Here is a 16,900-nt window from a genome sequence, read left to right on the forward strand (position 1 = left end):
CTCTGCATTTCTGCTCATGCTGAGGCCGGGACCGTGAGGCTCGCTCGGCAGACGCCCCGCGCCCCTCCCGGGAGGGGGCGCCGCGGCCCCGCGCCCCCCTGCACCCCGCGGCCGCGATGCCCGAGCCCGAGCCGTGGGAGCCGTGGGAGCCGGAGGTGGAGCTGCTGCGCTGCTCGCGCGCGCCGGTGCGCTCGCTGCCCTTCGCCATGGTGGACAGGCGCTGCCTCCGGTGGGTGCCCGGGGGCGCAGCCAGGCGGGGGGTACACGGGGGGGGCCACCTGCTCAGCAGCCCTGCCTGCCCCCGGGCGGGGGGTGACTCGGGGCGCCCCCATCTCCACCCGTCCCAGGCAGCTGCGGGAGCCCGAGGGGGCGAAGACGTCCTGCTGGCGGCGCAGGCGGGGGGCCGCGGGGCGGCGCCTGGGGGAGGCGGCGCGGAGGCTGGCCCGCGGCTTCGGGCTCTGGGAGGGGGCGCTCTACGAGATCGGAGGTAAGACCTGCACCCCGCCTCCCACCTCCCCTCCTGGAGTCTCCGTGTCCGGTTTAGAACGGGCCCGGGGCTTGCCGTTGCTCCCCTCCGCCCCCGCCAACCAACCAACCCCCCCCATCCTCACACCCCCCCCACACACCAGAAATGGGGCGCAAACCTTCGCGGAGGGTAGCACCCCCTGGTGGCTGCCAGAGGCGCTGTCGGGCGCCCTGGGGGTGAGAACCAGGACGCGGAGCGCTGGGGTCCCGCCCCGGCTCAGCGCCCGGGCCGCCGGCCGCGCTCCCCACAGGCCTCTACGGCACCGGGATCCAGTCCTACTTCACCTTCCTGCGCTTCCTGCTGACGCTCAACCTGCTGACCGTGCTCGTGACCGCCAGCTTCGTGCTGCTTCCCCTGGCCTGGCTGCGCCCGCCCGGCCCGGGCCCCGCCGTGAACTTCAGTGAGTGCCTGGCCCACGAGGGGCAGCGACGGGGGCCCACCTGCAGCCTGGGTGTCCTCCCGTTTGGGTCCAGCCCCGGGACCCCACCTGACCAAGGCCTTTGCGGGCCGTGCCTCCTGAGGTCCTCAGGGCCTCTCAGGCCTCCTGGGCGGAGGGCTATGGAGTGGAGAGGGGCCCATCCTCACTCAGGCCTTGGGACCTTTTCCTGTTGACGCTCTCTCCCTCCTCCACAGCCCTCCAGTGCCCTGGTGGACCCCAACCCCAGAATGACCTTCCCAATTTCCACAATCATTTCTGGAATGTGTTGACTGGCAGAGTAAGTGGGCTTCATCCTGGCTGTGACTCTGGAGGGCTGGGGAACCCAGGGAACTGGCCTCAGGGGACCCCAGTCTAAGTGGACCCCATCTCTCCAAGGACATTTAGGTTTTAGGGGGACAGTCTTACATAGACAGGCTGGCTGGGCTGTGGCCTCTGCCCACAGCCCAGGCCTAGGGGCACATGCCCACAGCCCTCAGGGCCTAACTTTTTCTTTTAAAAAAAAAGTATGTTAAAAAAACAAAAGAACAAAACTGTGGCCTTGGGCAAGTTGCCTAACCTCTGAGTCTCTGCGAAATGGGGGTACTCTTACTGCCTGCCTGCCAGGGTTCTAGAGGGAGTGAATGAGTGCTTAGCACACAGTCTGGCAAGGACTCGAGCTCGGTTGTCCTCACTCTTGTCCCCAGGCCTTCAACAACACCTACCTCTTTTATGGCGGATACCACGCGGGGTCCGAGGGCAGCTCAGTGTACAGCATCCGCCTGGCCTACCTGCTGAGCCCGCTGGCCTGCCTGCTGCTCTGCTTCTGTGGGACCCTGCAGCGGTGAGAGCAGGCCACCTCCCCCTCTCGCAGGGGCCCTGTCTTCCCTGCTCACCCTCCCTTAGCATAGTACCCCCTCCCCAAGTTGACAGGAAGGTCCTGGCTCTGGTCCAGTAAGGTTCATAGGTGCTTCCAGGGTCCAGACTCGGTGCCCCCAGCTGCGGACCTCAGGGCTACCGGCCACTGCCTCTGTATCCGCACCCCCCACCCAGGCTGAGGCCAACGCCCGGCCCCAGGGCTGCCAGGGGCTTCCCAGCCCAGACCCAGAGCAGCTGGCAGGCAGGAGGTGCCCCTCCCCCACAGGCCCTGCCTCCTGCCCCTCCAGGATGGTGAAGGGGCTGCCCCAGAGGCTGTTCCTGGGCCAGGACTACAGGTCGCCGCTCAGTGCCAAGGTCTTCTCGTCCTGGGACTTCTGTATCCGGGGGCAGGAAGCCGCCACCATCAAGAAGCATGAGATCAGCAACGAGTTCAAGGTGTGTGAGGGCGTGTGTGAGTGTGAGTGTGCCCACGTGCATGCACGCGGGGTGCTACACCTGGAGGCAGAGGCTGTGCGGGTCTGTAGGTGTGAGCGCTCACCTGCTCACCTGCACAGTGCAGGGAAGGGGTGGTCTAGATAAAACCAGCTGCCACTCCTGGGCCTATCCCTGCCCGAGTGTCACCCAAACCCTGCCTAGATCCTTGCAGCCTGTCTCCCATAAACATTGACACCCACCTTCATGCACCCCCCAGCCTGGGCCAGCCCTACCTGCCTCTGCTTCCGCCCCACAACAGGTGGAGCTGGAGGAGGGGTATCGCTTCCAGCTGATGCAGCAGCAGACCCGGGCCCAGAGAGCCTGCCGCCTGCTCACCTACCTGCGGGTCAACCTCCTCATCGGGCTCTTGGTAGTCGGAGGCATCAGCGCCATCTTCTGGGCCACCAAGTTCTCACAGGACAACAAGGAGGTGCCAGGCAATGGACATGTTTATTTAATCCTGGCCAGACTGTGGGAGGAGACGGGATGGTCCCACTTTGCAGATGAGGAAACTGAGGTTCAGAGAGCCATGTGCCCCAGGTCACAGCCCAATCAGACTGGCTCACCCTGTGGATGGCCTCAGCCGCATGCTGCCAGAGCCTATGGGCTTCCAGACACGGCCTGCCCCAGAGTTACCCTGTGGGGGGTTTGCGGGAGGGGAGCTACTGGGGCCCTGTAGCCTATGTCACCCCTTCCCTGCTTTTCCCCAAAGGAGCGTGTGTTTGTGCTACTCCAGTACCTGCCCCCTGGGGTCATCTCCCTGGTCAACTTTCTGGGCCCCCTGCTGTTTGTCTTCTTGGTGCAGTTGGAGAACTACCCTCCTAACACCGAGGTCAACCTCACCCTCCTCTGGTGAGTGCCCGCCTCCCTCCCAGCCCCCCTCAACAGGAGAACCACTGTTAACAGCTTCCCATGGCTCAGTGCTGAGGACTCCACACTTACATGTAACATGCATGGATGGCTCAGGGCTGGCCGTCTGCCTGCATGAGCCAGTGTGCACTTAGAATTTCTCAGGCAGATGCAGGCACATGTCTGTATACATGAGGCAGTGGGAGTGCGTGGGGGTGAGTCGCAGGAAGGATGTGCTCACCCGCAATAGGGTATTAAAGGCCCATCTAGGCCTGTGAATCTGCAAGCGGGGTGTCGGGGAGGATGGCTGGGCTGTGCAGCGTTCCCCAAACTGATTTAAAAACAGAACCCCTCTCCCATGAATCATCTGGAGACCGAGATTCTGGGGAGCACACTTTGGAGAACATGGCCACAGACAGGGCAGATCAGAAGGAGGCTGGGCTCAGGAATTAGCAGGTGCACCTGTGTCCTGGGCGCCCCCCTGACTCCGCCCCACCCCCAGGTGCGTGGTGCTGAAGCTGGCCAGCCTGGGGATGTTCTTCTTCTCGCTGGGCCAGACCATGCTCTGCATCAGCGGAAACAAGACCAGCTGTGAGTCCTACGGCTACAACGCCTGTGACTACCAGGTGGCTCCATCAGGGCCTGTTCCTTTGGGCGTCTCCCCACCTCTTTGATCTCCCTGCCCCTTTGATCTGGTCTCTCTCCTGGTCTCACCTTGGTGAGAGGCTGGGTTGAACTTCCCATACCACAGGGCACCTCCAGGGGGTGCTGTTGGCATCACACTGCACAGTGCAGAGCAGCGGCCTGGTTGTCGGGTTTCCCTGCATAAATCTTATCCTTGAGGCCCGGGTTTTAACTCAGCAGTCTTAGACTCCCCGCAAGGCTCCTGTCCACAGACCCCCCAGTGGGTGGGTGAGGGGTGGCAGGGACTGCGGGTGGTGACCCGGCCGCTCTGCACCAGTGCTGGGAGAACTCCGTGGGGGAGGAGCTGTACAAGCTGAGCACCTTCAACTTCCTGCTCACCGTGGCCTTCGCCTTCCTCGTCAGCCTGCCTAGGAGGTGAGCCACGCGGGACCCCCGGGGGGCGACCTGGGCCTGTCTGGGGATGGCCAGTGGCTGCGGCCAGGGCTGAGCGGTTCTACATGCGTGTGTCCGTGTCACCGAGTGTGGGATGGTCCGTGGCCACACGCTCCTCCCCAGTGGTGACACGCGGATGTTCCCTGTGCCCAGGCTGCTGGTGGAGCGGTTCTCAGGCCGGTTCTGGGCCTGGTTGGGCCGGGAGGAGTTCCTCGTGCCCAAGAACGTGCTGGACATCGTGGCGGGGCAGACGGTCACCTGGATGGGCCTCTTCTACTGCCCCCTGCTGCCCCTGCTCAACAGCGTCTTCATATTCCTCACCTTCTACATCAAGAAGGTGCCGGCTCAGGCCGGGAGGGAGCAGGGTGCCCCTGGGTGGGCTCCTGGGTGGGGCTCACGTTCTGCCCCTGCGCCCCTCGTGCCCCCAGCATCACTTCCCTGGGCCTTGAACTCTGTGGTCTCTGCAGATGGGAGCTAATGGCCCCCCATTGTTGCTTGCCCCACAGCACACCCTCCTGAGGAACTCCAAGGTGCCCCTTCGGAGGTTCCGAGCCTCTAGCTCCACTTTCTTCTTCCAGCTGGTGCTCATTCTGGGCCTGCTTGTGGCCACCCTGCCCCTGGGCTACGTGGTCAGCAGGTGAGGGGAGTCGAGGGGCCAGAGGCTGAGGGACAGGCCGTCGGCTCCTCACTGGGGCCCTGACGCCGGCCCGGCTCTGGCCGTCTCTCCGCAGCATCCACTCCTCTTGGGACTGCGGCCTGTTTGCCAGCTACTCAGCCCCCTGGCAGGTGGTCCCGGAGCTGGTGGCCCTCCGGCTGCCGCCCCTCGGCCAGCGCGCCCTCCACTACCTGGGCTCCCAAGCGTTCAGCTTTCCCCTCCTCTTCCTGCTCAGGTACCTCTCAGGGTAGCAGGGGTCAAGGGAGGGGACATCTGGGGGGCAGGGGTCCTTCCATGGGCACCCACAGCCAGCCTCATGGGATCCAGGAGCCAAAGAAGGAGAGCCCAGGGAGGCAGGGGCCCGGAATAGGGAGCATGAGCCCCAAGGCAGGGGGCCTGGGGGTCCCTCCCGTCCCATGAGCAGCCCCCTTGGGGCCTCATCTGTAAATGGGGTACCTGACCTGACCAGGGGGAAGCACAGTGCCTGAGAGCCTACAGTTGCTATTGTCATTTGGGGGGGGGGGGCTGATCATCGGTGAGAGGAAGTCCCGTCTGCGAACCCAGGCAGAGGGGAGACCCCAGGAGGTGGGGAGGGAGGAAGGAGGGGTCGCTGACCTTGGACCCCCCTCTATCCAAAGCCTTGTCCTGACCGTGTGCGTCTCCCAGTCCCAGGCCAAGGCGAGGGCCATCCAGGGGCTCCGGAAGCAGCTGGTGTGGGTGAGTGTCAGCTGGGCTGGGAGGGGCCCCGGACTGCGGGCGGGACGCTGATGGGAAGCGTGGGAAGTGGGGGTTGGGACGGGCTGGGCGTGGCCTCGGAGACCCGCCTCTAACGCGAGTGCGGCTGGGGGCGGGGCCCGCTGGGGGCGTGGCTAGGGCCAGGCTGGGGGGACCGTGCTGGGCGTTTGTGGGCGGGGCTTGCGTGGGCGGGGCCTCCGGCGGGGCGGGGCCTCCGGCGGGGCGGGGCCTCCGGCGGGGCGGGGCCTCCGGCGGGGCGGGGCCTCCGGCGGGGCGGGGCCTCCGGCGGGGCGGGGCCTCCGGCGGGGCGGGGCCTCCGGCGGGGCGGGGCCTCCGGCGGGGCGGGGCCTCCGGCGGGGCGGGGCCTCCGGCGGGGCGGGGCTCGCAGCCGGCGGACCAGCAGCTGGGGAGCTGGCTGCCCCCGCCTGGCCTGCTTGCGGGGGCGGCGCTGCTCCTGACCCGCCGGTTGCTCCCCTGCAGCAAGTCCGGGAGAAGTGGCATCTGGTGGAGGACCTGGCTCGGCTGCTGCCAGAGCCAGGCCTCGGTGACTCTGTGGGACCCGAATCCCTTCATTCTCGATCTTCGCACCCACGATCCTTCTGCCCTGGATTCCCTTGCCCGGGTTCCCCGGGCCCCATGTCCCCCAGGTCCCCCAGGTCCCGAAGGTCCCCAAGGCCCTCACCCTCCCACGCGGATCCCGCCTGTAAATTCAGCTTCCCCAGCAGCGAGGAACTGTAGCACGGACCCCCCACCCCCACCCCCACCCCTAGGCCCCACAGTTCCCCCTGCCCCAGGCTCTCACTGGGCGCTCCCAAGCAAGTTCACACACCTAAGCGCAGCAAGAAGAAAACATGGGAACTTGTGTTTATAGTTTAGATTTTTATCTTATTTTTTCTAACGTTCTGTTTTCTTGTTTCATAATGTACATAATATATTTGTATAGTAGTCCATGAATACAATTTATAAATATACATCCATCGGGAGTGCTCAGAAATTATTTACCATGGGAAGGGATCATACACTTTGAGGATCTGTGTGGAGGGATGACCGGGCACAGTGCGAGCAAACCCACAGGGGGACTCACTGTGCCCCCCCCCAACACAGCCCCCCGGTGTTCCTGCCTCACCTGGGAGAAAGCTGAGACCCACAGGTGCAGTCAGCTAGAGGTGCACCTGGGACGTGAACCCTGGCACTGGGTTCCTGAGCCACACCACACCACCATGGGACCTAGCGCTCATTCCCACCCTGACCCAAGGGCTTCCAGGGCTCACCTGAGTCAGAAATAGGGTCTGACCTCCTCTCCCGAACAGGATTTCTCACCCCTATATTCCAACCCAGTGATCCCACGTCAGTACAGGGGCGCTCCTCAGGAACCAGACAGAGGACCCCCACCATGCCTTCTGCAGTCCCCGCTCTCCCACCTCCCTGTGTCCCCCAGCCGAGCTGACCTTCGGGAATGGTGGGGGTGAAGAGGTCCCACTGGGACTGGGATGCCACCCAAGGCCGGGTTTGTGATTCCTGAGCCTGTTGAAACTTTCTTTTCAAAGCCCAAGGCTACAACAGTTCTAATTCCACCGACTCAGCCTTGGGGACACCTGAGAAGCTGTCAGAAGCTGGCCCCAGGCCAGCCACTGCTGCGATGTGTCCAGGCCCAGCCAGCAGCCTGGCGGCAGGGCATTCTCAAGCTCCCGGTGACTTACCCACAGCCAGGGTTGAGAACGGCTGGCCCAAAGACCCATCAGGAGGGAAGGTCAGGAGGAACCCCAGGACCTGCCTTGAAAAGCCCCCACCTCCCCCAAGGGGCCCAGCGCCTGGCTGGATTCCAGGTCTGGAGGCAGCATCTGGGCAGCTCTGACCTGGTGCCCTCAGGCCAGTGGCTTCATGTGGTCATTAAAGGCTTGGCTGACTCTTGTCCCTGTTCCCGTCCTCTCACTCACGCAGCATCACAAGACCAGTCTGTCTGTCAACACGTGCTGGGCCCCGTTCCAGGCCTGGCAGCAAGTGTGCTGGGAAACAGCTCTGTGCTTGGTTGAGGGAGGGAGGCAGGGCAGACACCAGCCCGGCCACTGAAAGTGACACAAGTCAGCCCTGGACGGCATGGCTCAGCGGTTAGAGCGTCGGCCTGGGCACCGAAGGGTCTCAGGTTCCATTCCTGGGCAAGGGCATGTACCTGGGTTGCAGTTTTGATCCCTGGCCCCAGTCAGGGCACTTATGGGAGGCAACCAATCGATGTGTCTCTCTCATATCGATGTTTCTCTTTCTTTTTCTCTCTCTCCCCTTCCCTCCCCCTTCCCTCCCTCCTACTCTCTAAAAATCAATGAGTAGAAAAATTAAATTAAAAAATAAAGTGACACATGTTAATTAGCAGTTCAGGGCCAAAGTGTGGTTCCAGCCAGCAGCCTCAGCACCGCCTGGGGACTTGTTAGAAATGCACATTCTCAGGCCCCACGAGGCCTCCTGAAGCAAAAGCTCTAAGGGCGGGGCCCAGGGGTAAGGCCCGGGCCGATGGAGGGCTGGGCGCTAAAGTGAGGGAACCACTGCAGAGAACCACCACACAGAACCACCAAGGTCCTTATCACCTTCTGGCCCTCCGGTGAAGTTTACCGAGAAGCAGCCAGGTGGAGGCAGGCTCCCTGAGGGGCTGTGGAGAGGGGACACGCTTGGAGGCCTGGGGACATCAGCAGACAGGGCCTCAGTCACCCTCCGAGTGACTGTGGGATCAACTAAGCAATGGCTTCTACAGCGTCCTGTCCTGATGGGCGCCTGGTCCTTCCTAGGAGTGCGCCCCCCCCCCCGCCCCCGAGCTCGAGGGCAGTGCCTGAGCACTGCACCTGTCTGAACACACTCCTAGGCTGGCCGGGGCCTCACCCAGTCTAAGGTTAAATTCGAGAGCCGAGCCCAGCATTGGCCCCTAACAGACGCCCAAAAGGTGGTCATGAATGAACCAGCTGGAGGTGGGTGGAAGTTGCCTCTCCCACCTGCTCCTCTGATGGGGTCTGGCCCCCCAGTTCTCCAGCCTGTGTGTGAGACTCCCCTGTGGAGCTTGGGAAGGGCCCCATCTTTACGTCCTGTCACCCCAATAGTGTAGGATAATCCCCCCACCTTGAACTCGTCAGATTAACCAACTCAAGTCCTCCTTAGCAGGTAACACACGCGCTCCAGGGGTTAGGACAAGGACAGTACCTACCCAACAGCCCAGGGGCCCACAGCCCAGCAGTGGTGGCCCCAAGGCCCAGGCGCCTCCTCAGTCCCTGCAGGGTGGGGCAGAGTCTGCTGCTCTGGGCTGAGCCCTGGTTGCTGGGGCCCTGGGGTGCTGGGGCCTCTGGGTTATCTCCTTGCTGCAGGTACCTCCCAGGGAGCATCCTGGGGGACCCAGAGTAGAGGCCCCGGATCAAGGGAGCTTTTTGGAGCCTGGGCAGAGGGCCCGGCACACAGAGAGGCATGAGGCTGCTGCTGCTGTGCTGCTTGGCTGTACTGGGTGAGCCCACCAGGGACATCCTGGAAGGGGGCCGCTGTGCAGAGGGTGTTGGGTGCTGGGGGCACAGGAGAGGTGGGACCTGAAGGTATGGACACCTCCGGAAGCACAGGAAAGAGAGACAAAGACCTAGGCTTGAGTCTCAGACCAGCCTCTCGTGGGATGTGTGGCCCCGTCACTGCTTCTCCATTCTGGGCCCACTATTTACACATCTGCAAAATGGGCTGATGATACTAATCATGGGCTCAAAAGAACTTTTGTGAGTGAAGATACTTGACAGGTCCGGGGCCTCCCATCTGGGCTCTGTAGGAGGCTCTCGGGGTGGACTCCAGCCTCCCCTCCCCCAGGGAGCTCTTCTTACCCCCCTCTCCATCTCCCTCTCTTACAGCCACCAGCAGCTTCTCCATGGAGCAGGAGAGAGGTGAGTAGCCCAGCAGGCTGGAGGGAGCGGGGCCCCCGCCCGTGGTGGTTGCCTCGGCTGGGGGGAGGTTGCTGCTGCTGAGGGGGCATCTCCCGGTGGCAATCCCCGAGGGGAGTGGGAAGGAGAAGGCTGGGGAGGGGGGCCTCCCGTGGGCTGTGTGTATGCTGTGGGGTGGGGGAGGGGCAGTACTGGTGAAGGGCGGAGGCGGGTGTGTCCCTGGGCAGATGCATTCCAATCACTCTGCCCCAGGTGCCAGGTATGGAGCGGAAGCTCCACAGATCTGCCCGGTGGGTGTGACACAGAGAGGGTCAGGGTCATTCTGATGGGTCACCATGGCCCAGGATGGGGGTAATGAGTGAGTGGGGACGTCCAGGCTCCCCCAGAGGTCCAGCAGATGGGAGGCTGCCTCACTCCCAGAGACAGCAGGAGGGCTCAGGACCTGCCCTCCGTGAGTCTAAGGGGCTGGTACAGAGCTGGGGGAGGGGACAGTCCTGGTCCTGCCGTTTCCCCTAAGCTCTGCCCCTCCGCTTTCCGGCTCCCCTCCCTTCTCGTCCCCTCCCTCCTGCGCCCATTTCTAACCCTGTGAGCCTTATGGTCAAGGTGGTGGGTGGCCTCCTCCTGCTGGTCCCAGGGCAGGGGAGCTGCTCTTCCTCCCATCTGGTCGCAGGGTCAGAGAGCAGGCATCCGCCTCTGGACACTGAAGGGCGGGTCTCACTTGATCAGCACAGGCTGAACTGTCATTTCCTCATTTGCTTTCAAAACACACTGTGGTGTTTTCACTTAAAAAAAGAGAGCAGAGCCCTGCACAGGGCACAGGCTGCCCAGCCAGGTCTCTGGGAAGTACCTGGGCAGGGCGGATCCCTCGCTCTCAGTCCCCTGACTTTGCTCAGACTCTTGCCCAGCACGTTCTGCTCACTGAACTCCTGAGAAACCAACTGGTAAATCATTCACTCGCTCACTCATCCAGCAAGCCCTGGCTGAGCACCTGGTGCTGGCCCCCGCTGTAGGCCCCAGGATGAACCCCTGCCCCCAGGGAGCTTATACTCCCCTAGGCCCCAGGATGAACCCCTGCCCCCAGGGAGCTTATACTCCCCTAGGCCCCAGGATGAACCCCTGCCCCCAGGGAGCTTATACTCCCCTAGGCCCCAGGATGAACCCCTGCCCCCAGGGAGCTTATACTCCCGTAGGCCCCAGGATGAACCCCTGCCCCCAGGGAGCTTATACTCCGTAGGCCCCAGGATGAACCCCTGCCCCCAGGGAGCTTATACTCCCGTGGGGCCGGGGAAACAGGTGATGGCTGGAGAGTGTGCTAGATTGCAGTTCATCGTCCTAGAGAAAAGCAAGTGATGGGAGGGAAGGGGACATACGGTGGGGTGGGGAGGCAGGGCAGCATTTACTGGGAAGTTGGCACTGAAAGGGGGACCCCCAAGCAAAGACATGTAGAGCAGGATGTGCCTGGACAAGGGCCTGCAGGGCCATAGCACAGAAGGGGGGTGGGGGGGAGGGGGGGCAGGACCGGTCAGTGGGTGCAGCTGTGGGAGGGTTTGCAGAGAGGCAACCTGACTGAACCTCGTGGGTCCTCTGGGCGGCTGTGCTGAGAAGAGACACCTGGGGGCCTGGGTACAGCCCAGGGAGCCCTTAGGCTGCCCCCCGATCCAGAGGAGAGACCCGTGATAACATGGAGAAGGGGTGGGGTGTAGCCCGAAGGTGAGGCCAGCTGCACCAGCTGGTGGGCGGGCCCAGGTGGAGCTGTGGAGACAACCCCAAGGCTTGGGCCTGAGCACCTGCGGGGACTGTGAGGCTCAGCCGCACATGGAACCTCGTGGCCCTGGAACAGCTTCAGCGGAGCGAGAAGTGGGGCAGAGGACACTGGGTGCGAGGGACCTCCAGCGCCAAGACTCTAGAAAAGCTAACTGCGTGTTTCGAAATCCCCGAGAGTGGCCCTGAGAGTCACCCGCCGGCTCCCCGCGGGAGAGGCCGGAGATGCTCCGAGCAATGTGTCCTCAGCTGACCCCATGGTGTGACCGTCACGGAGCACGTGCGCACGCCTGGATGGGGCAGCCCGCGGCACACCGGGGCCGCAGGGTGGAGCCCCTGCTCCCGGGCTTCCCGCCTGCGCAGCAGGTTCCTGTAGGACACGCGCAGGGTTGGCTCGGGACAGGAGAAAGGTCGCGACAATGCGGTGCACACGCCGGCTGTGGGGCTGCTGCCGGGAGCACGGCGACCGCCGGGCGACACGCTTTATTTTTACAAGTGGAAAGAGCACCTCCTGCCTCAGGTCTCAGGAGTTGGGCCTCGGGTTGGGACTAGAATGTCCAAACTTCCAGTGGTCACAGAGACACGTGTGGGGAGAGGGGTGACCCCAAGGGCCTCTGGGCAGTGCTGGGCAGCTGCTCCTCTGTCCCTGGCTTGGACATAAGCCGTAATCGCCTTAACTTTTTTCTTTAGCCACAGAGGGAGGGCCCAGCCTCCGCCCGGCTCAGCTTCTGGGCCCAAGGGTGGCCTCGCTCTCATCTCACCTCATGGAATTTTGAGTGTGTCACCCAGTCATTCAAATGTTCTGAGGCACTTGGTGAACTTTAAATTAAATGACAGACCACTTGGTATTGGTGAGCGAGATGCCTACGTACCCTAAGGAACCCAAAGGAAAAGCCCCCGAGTCTAGTTAGGGTCACGAGTGAGGGCCCCAAGCAGTGTGCAGGAAACTGCTCCCGTCCGTGAGCGTATGTAAATCAAGCTTCTATTCATGGCCCTCGAAATGGAAATGAAGGTGGGCAGCTTTTTCCTTTCGCTTTTATGAGTCAGGGTCTTTCCCCTGCCTGCAGGAAGCAGAGAGAGAGACAGAGAGACAGAGAAAGAGAGGTGTCTCGGGTGCCTCTGCCCGGAGGAGTCTGGCCCAGTGCGGCTCTGGGCTGTGAGCTGAGCCTTGGGCCCCAGGGTCACACTGATGACATAATTGGTAGCAGTTTGCAAAATGGTGCCCCAGAGAGTAGCTTCAACTCTAGATACAGCTTTTTTTTTTTTTTTTTTTTTAATCCTTACTCAAGGATATTTTTTCCATTGACTTTTAGAGAGTGGAAGGAGGCGGGGGTGGGGGGAGAAACATCGATGTGAGAGAGGAACACCAATTGATTGCCTCCCACAAACGCCCCGATAGGGGCCGGGATCAAACCCAGGACCCTTGAGTGCAAGGGCTGACGCTCTAACCACTTTGCTACCCGGCCAGGGCCCTTCAGTCCTCTGGTGAACGCTGTTCCGCTGTGTGGATGGGCCATGTTTTATTTGCGGACCTGGAAGCTGTGCCCGCCTCTCGGTGGTCGTGAACAGTGCCGCTGGGACATGTGCGCGCCTCGCCTGTATCTGATCCAGTCCCGTTTTCAGCTCTTTGCGTGTATTTCGAGGAGTAGCGTTGCTCGGCCATATGGTGATTCATGGTTTAACTTGTCGAAGAACCGACAAACCAGCATTTTCTCACCGCGCTTGATAAATGTTGGTTTCCTTCCTCCCGTTCTGTTTCACCTTCCAGAACTCACCCCTGAGATCTTCATCGCCTACCAGGTCCTGGAGGTCTTCCCCCGGGGCCGCCAAGTTGCCATAACCTGCCACTCACCCCAGGTGCCCCCGCCTGTCACCTACTCCCTCTGGGGGAGCCAGAACATTGAAGTGGCCAAGAAGGTGATGAGGACCCGAGACCCGGCCTCTTTCAGCATCAATGTCACACTCAAGTCCCGGCCAGACCTGCTCACCTACACCTGCCAGGCGGTCACCACCTCGGGTCTGCGATTAACCAGCGCCGTGCTGCAGATGTACTGGGAGCTGTGGACCAGTGAGTGCGTGGGGAGTGGGGGCGGGGCGGGTGGGGCACAGGGCCTGGAAGGTAAATGAAGCTCCTGGGGAGTGGAAAGCGTGGGGACTGGCGTCTGGGACAAGAGGTTGCCTGGCTCCAAGGGCCACTCTCTCAATCCCTTGGGGCCTGCTCACAGGCCAGGTATAGATCCTGGCTGGGCCCCCAGGACACAGTCCCCTGGCTGGGCCACAAGAGGGCTGAAGAGAGAGTGAAACAAGTGCCGAGGGCTTGCTGAGCTCTGACCTCAAGCTGATAAACTGGACACATTTTATGGTCATCTGGTATAATCTCAGCAGCTGAGGGTGAGGTCAGGGTTCCAGCCTCTACGGGAGGAAGCGAAAGCTCTTAGAGATCAAGGCAGTTGTCCCAGGTTGCCTGGCTTGCAAAGGGCAAAGGATTGTTCCAAACCCCACTCCGTGGGGCTCCCAAACTTGCATCCTTCCCATTCCTGTCCCCAGCTGCCCTCCTGGTGGGGGGCCTGGGGGTGGGAGCCGGCAAGGGTTGCCAGACTGGTGCTGGGGCTGTGACCCCATGGGCCTGAACCCAGACGGAGACAGCCTGGGGAGGAGAGCCCCGAGTTTGGAGCGCTACAGGCAGAGGGTTCAAATCTCCACACTTGCAGGCTGTGGGTTCTTGGGCAAGTCACTCAACCCCTCTGAGCCTCAGAGAGGTTGCTTCATCTACAAAACAAAGATAGTAGGCCCTGCTCCAGGAGGGGAGAAAGGGGTCAATGGAAGTTCTTAGTCAATGGAAAGAATTGGGCAAGGGACGGTGGGGTTTAGAGCATTAGGTGGAAGGCCCTGGAGGATTCCAGAATCTAGACTCTCCTAAGTAACAGTTCTTGTCCTTGGCTCTTGTATTTCAGTGCAAGAGCCAGGGCTGAAAGAATGTAAGTAGGACTGCCAGAGAAATTTTGCATAGGATGTGCTCATACTAAAAAATTATCCATGGTTGCCCGGCCAGTGTGGCTCAGTGGTTGAGGGTTGTCTCATGCACCAAGAGGTCAAAGGTCAGGGCACATGCCCAGGTTGCAGGCTTGATCCCCCAGTAGGGGGCAGGCAGGGGGTAGCCAATTGATGTTTCTCTCTCACATCCATGTTTCTTTCTCTTTCTCCCTCTCACTTCCTCTCTCTCTAAAAGCAATAAAAACATATTTTTAAAACATTATTCATTTTTCACATGAAATTCAAATTTAGCTGGGCGTCCTGTATTTTTCTTTGCTAAGTCTAGCAATCCTGAATATACTACATGAGACTAAAACCAAATGAGAAGTTGTGTGGTACACACTGCAAGTAGGGCAGAAGCCCAGACACAAGGCAGAGGGAGTAATCCAGAAGGCTGCCTGGAGGGGGCGCAATCACCCATAGGCCTCCAGGTTTGTTATTTTGTGACAAGGGAGCTTGCTGAGGAGAAGCTGTTCAAGTCTCCCAGCCATGCCTGAGCTTCCTTTCTGTCCCATCCTGCCAGAGCCCGTGTCCCAGCTGCAAGCTAACTTCACCCTGCTGGACAGGTCGTCAGGCCCGAGGGTAGAGATATCCTGCCAGGCATCCTCGGGCAGCCCACCCATCACCTACACACTGGTCGGAAAGGACGGGCGTATCTACATGCAGCAGACACCACACCACGGGCAGCCCGCCAACTTTTCCTTCCCACTGACCCAGACGTTAGACTGGTTCCAGTGCAAGGCGGAGAATGCCATCAGCGCCCAGAGCAGCCCCCTTACACTGGTGCCCCCAGGTGAGAGGGCCCCTTGGTTTCCAGCTGGCACTTCTGGGTAGGTGGGTGAGAGGTGCCAAGAGCAGGGAAGGGCATTGGGAAGCAGCCCTGCCTACCCTGGCCCCTCCTGCCTCCTTCACAGGACAGCTGTCCAAGGAAGCCACCATCGTGCTGGCTGCCAGCCTCACCTCCATCGTGGCCATCACCTCCGGGATGCTGAGCTGGACCGCATGGAGGAGGTAGGCGGTGGGTGCTGGATGTGGGGGACGGGGAGGAAAGCGGGTGGCCTGTGTGAACCAGCAGAGGCCCTGGCTGGAGAGCAGAGGGTGGTGGGTTTGTAGGGCAGGGCTCCCACCGGGACAAAGAAAGCGCCGTATCACTTGCGTGGGACTTGTAGAAGCTCATCAAGGGCCTGCTCTGTGCCACGTGCCTGCTGAGGGCTGGCTCATTCGTGGCGTTATGTGACCCTGCCCACTGGCCCCAGTGTGCGGCCCTGCAATGCAGTCGGCTGGCCCCTGAGTGGGGCACTCCCCTGGGTTCCTTATGGGCCTGAGGAGGGATGTTAGGGTGGGGGACATGCCTCCCGGGACCAGGGTGGATCAGGAGCTTCTGACCTCCATGGAAACCATGTAGGTCACTGCTTCCCAGCTGGTGACAAGAGGCAGGGATTGGACCTCCTGGGGTCCCTTCTCCAAGGTCATCATCATTCCAATAACTTGTAAAGTGACCAGGGCCTTTGTGTTGTGCAAACCCAGGTGCCACAGGCCTCTGTGTGCTTCACCTGCCCGGCCTGTGGCGCAGTCACCTGAGCCCATCAGCTTCTCACCTCCCTTGGTTCCCGACACTGCTGTCCCCTGGCCCCGCCTCCTCGGTGGGCAGTGTCTTATCCCGTGGCCTCTGCCTCCAAAGTCTCTGTCCTTCCCAGAGGCCAGACTCGTGGGAGAGCCGTGTCACCTCTCTCTAAGCCTCAGTTTTTCCTTCTATAAAATGGGGTGTAGAGACCTGACTCCTACTCACCATGTGACTGGGGCAGTACTTGCCCTCTGGGTGATTCAGTGCCCTCTTTCATTTAGTGGAGTGACAAAGCCTCACACCCCTCTTCCTGCCCTGGGCACCGATGCACTTGGCACCATAAAATTCCAAGAGGCCTTGGGAGGGGTGGCTGGGAGGTGCGTCTCCCTAACCTGGAGTCTCACCTCCTTTGTGATCAAGGTTGTGACCGGAAGATGCAAGCTCAGCGGAGTCCCCGGGGAGAGCCCCAGCCTTGCCCCCCGCAGGATGACCCCCCGTGTGAATGAAGAGCAACCCGGGCAGCCTGGATGCCTGCAGCCCCGTGCTCTGCGGGGAGGGTTGCAGGATGGGGTCGGGGCTGTGGGGGAAGAGGTCTGAAAGACAGAGGGGCTCGGCAAGGGCCCTGACCTCGCCCCTCCGCTGCTTGTCACCCGCACACCGGGCTGGGAAGAAGGTGGGGGTCGACTGAAAAGGCCCAGCTGCACCCCCACCCAGGGCCTCCCCACCACACGCGGGCTCCCCTCCTCCCCAGAGCGGCACCCCATCTCCTGGAGGCCCAGTCCTCTGGCTCCACCCACTGACGGTCCTGCTCATCTGGGAGGACTGGGCCCCACCTGGCCAGCACCCCCCCCCAACCTTACCTGTAACAGCAAAGGAAGGCTGTCTGGCCTGTGGCCCCCGAAGCAGGCACCCCAGCCCCGCACGGAGCCGTCCGTGTTCAGACGCTCCGACCCGGCTCAGGCAAGACCTGGATTAAACTCTGCCCCGCCTGTGGCCTGGCCCCCCGTTTCTGTCCCCCGTTTCTGTCCGCACAGCATCC

General features: G+C 61.7%; 2 protein-coding genes across 2 annotated transcripts; both read left to right on the forward strand.

The window, feature by feature from the left end:
* Positions 1 to 116: 116 nt before the first annotated feature.
* TMC8 (transmembrane channel like 8) lies at positions 117 to 7,125 on the forward strand. Its single transcript, XM_087825766.1, is given in 17 exon segments — positions 117 to 229; positions 348 to 487; positions 777 to 926; positions 1,160 to 1,242; positions 1,649 to 1,785; positions 2,108 to 2,255; positions 2,554 to 2,724; positions 3,007 to 3,146; positions 3,646 to 3,769; positions 4,105 to 4,202; positions 4,374 to 4,557; positions 4,727 to 4,857; positions 4,952 to 5,110; positions 5,514 to 5,592; positions 6,091 to 6,339; positions 6,341 to 6,425; positions 7,049 to 7,125. Coding segments are annotated over 17 exon segments (2,268 nt in total).
* A 2,357-nt stretch (positions 7,126 to 9,482) lies between these two features.
* IL40 (interleukin 40) lies at positions 9,483 to 16,364 on the forward strand. Its single transcript, XM_016206262.2, has 5 exons — positions 9,483 to 9,506; positions 13,033 to 13,332; positions 14,821 to 15,090; positions 15,212 to 15,308; positions 16,282 to 16,364. The coding sequence occupies exons 1-5, from the start codon at positions 9,491 to 9,493 to the stop codon at positions 16,286 to 16,288; spliced, it is 690 nt and encodes a 229-aa protein (XP_016061748.2). The 5' UTR covers positions 9,483 to 9,490; the 3' UTR covers positions 16,289 to 16,364.
* The last annotated feature ends 536 nt before the right edge of the window (positions 16,365 to 16,900 follow it).

This window comes from Miniopterus natalensis, chromosome 17, assembly GCF_054644295.1.
Source record: "Miniopterus natalensis isolate mMinNat1 chromosome 17, mMinNat1.hap1, whole genome shotgun sequence".
NCBI lineage: Eukaryota > Metazoa > Chordata > Mammalia > Chiroptera > Miniopteridae > Miniopterus > Miniopterus natalensis.

Bases quoted from the DNA above. Each gene is read 5' to 3' on its own strand.
- IL40 (XM_016206262.2), top strand. The intron at 13,333-14,820 runs GTGAGTGCGTGG...CCATCCTGCCAG, and splicing joins GTACTGGGAGCTGTGGACCA to AGCCCGTGTCCCAGCTGCAA. The intron at 15,091-15,211 runs GTGAGAGGGCCC...CCTCCTTCACAG, and splicing joins CCTTACACTGGTGCCCCCAG to GACAGCTGTCCAAGGAAGCC.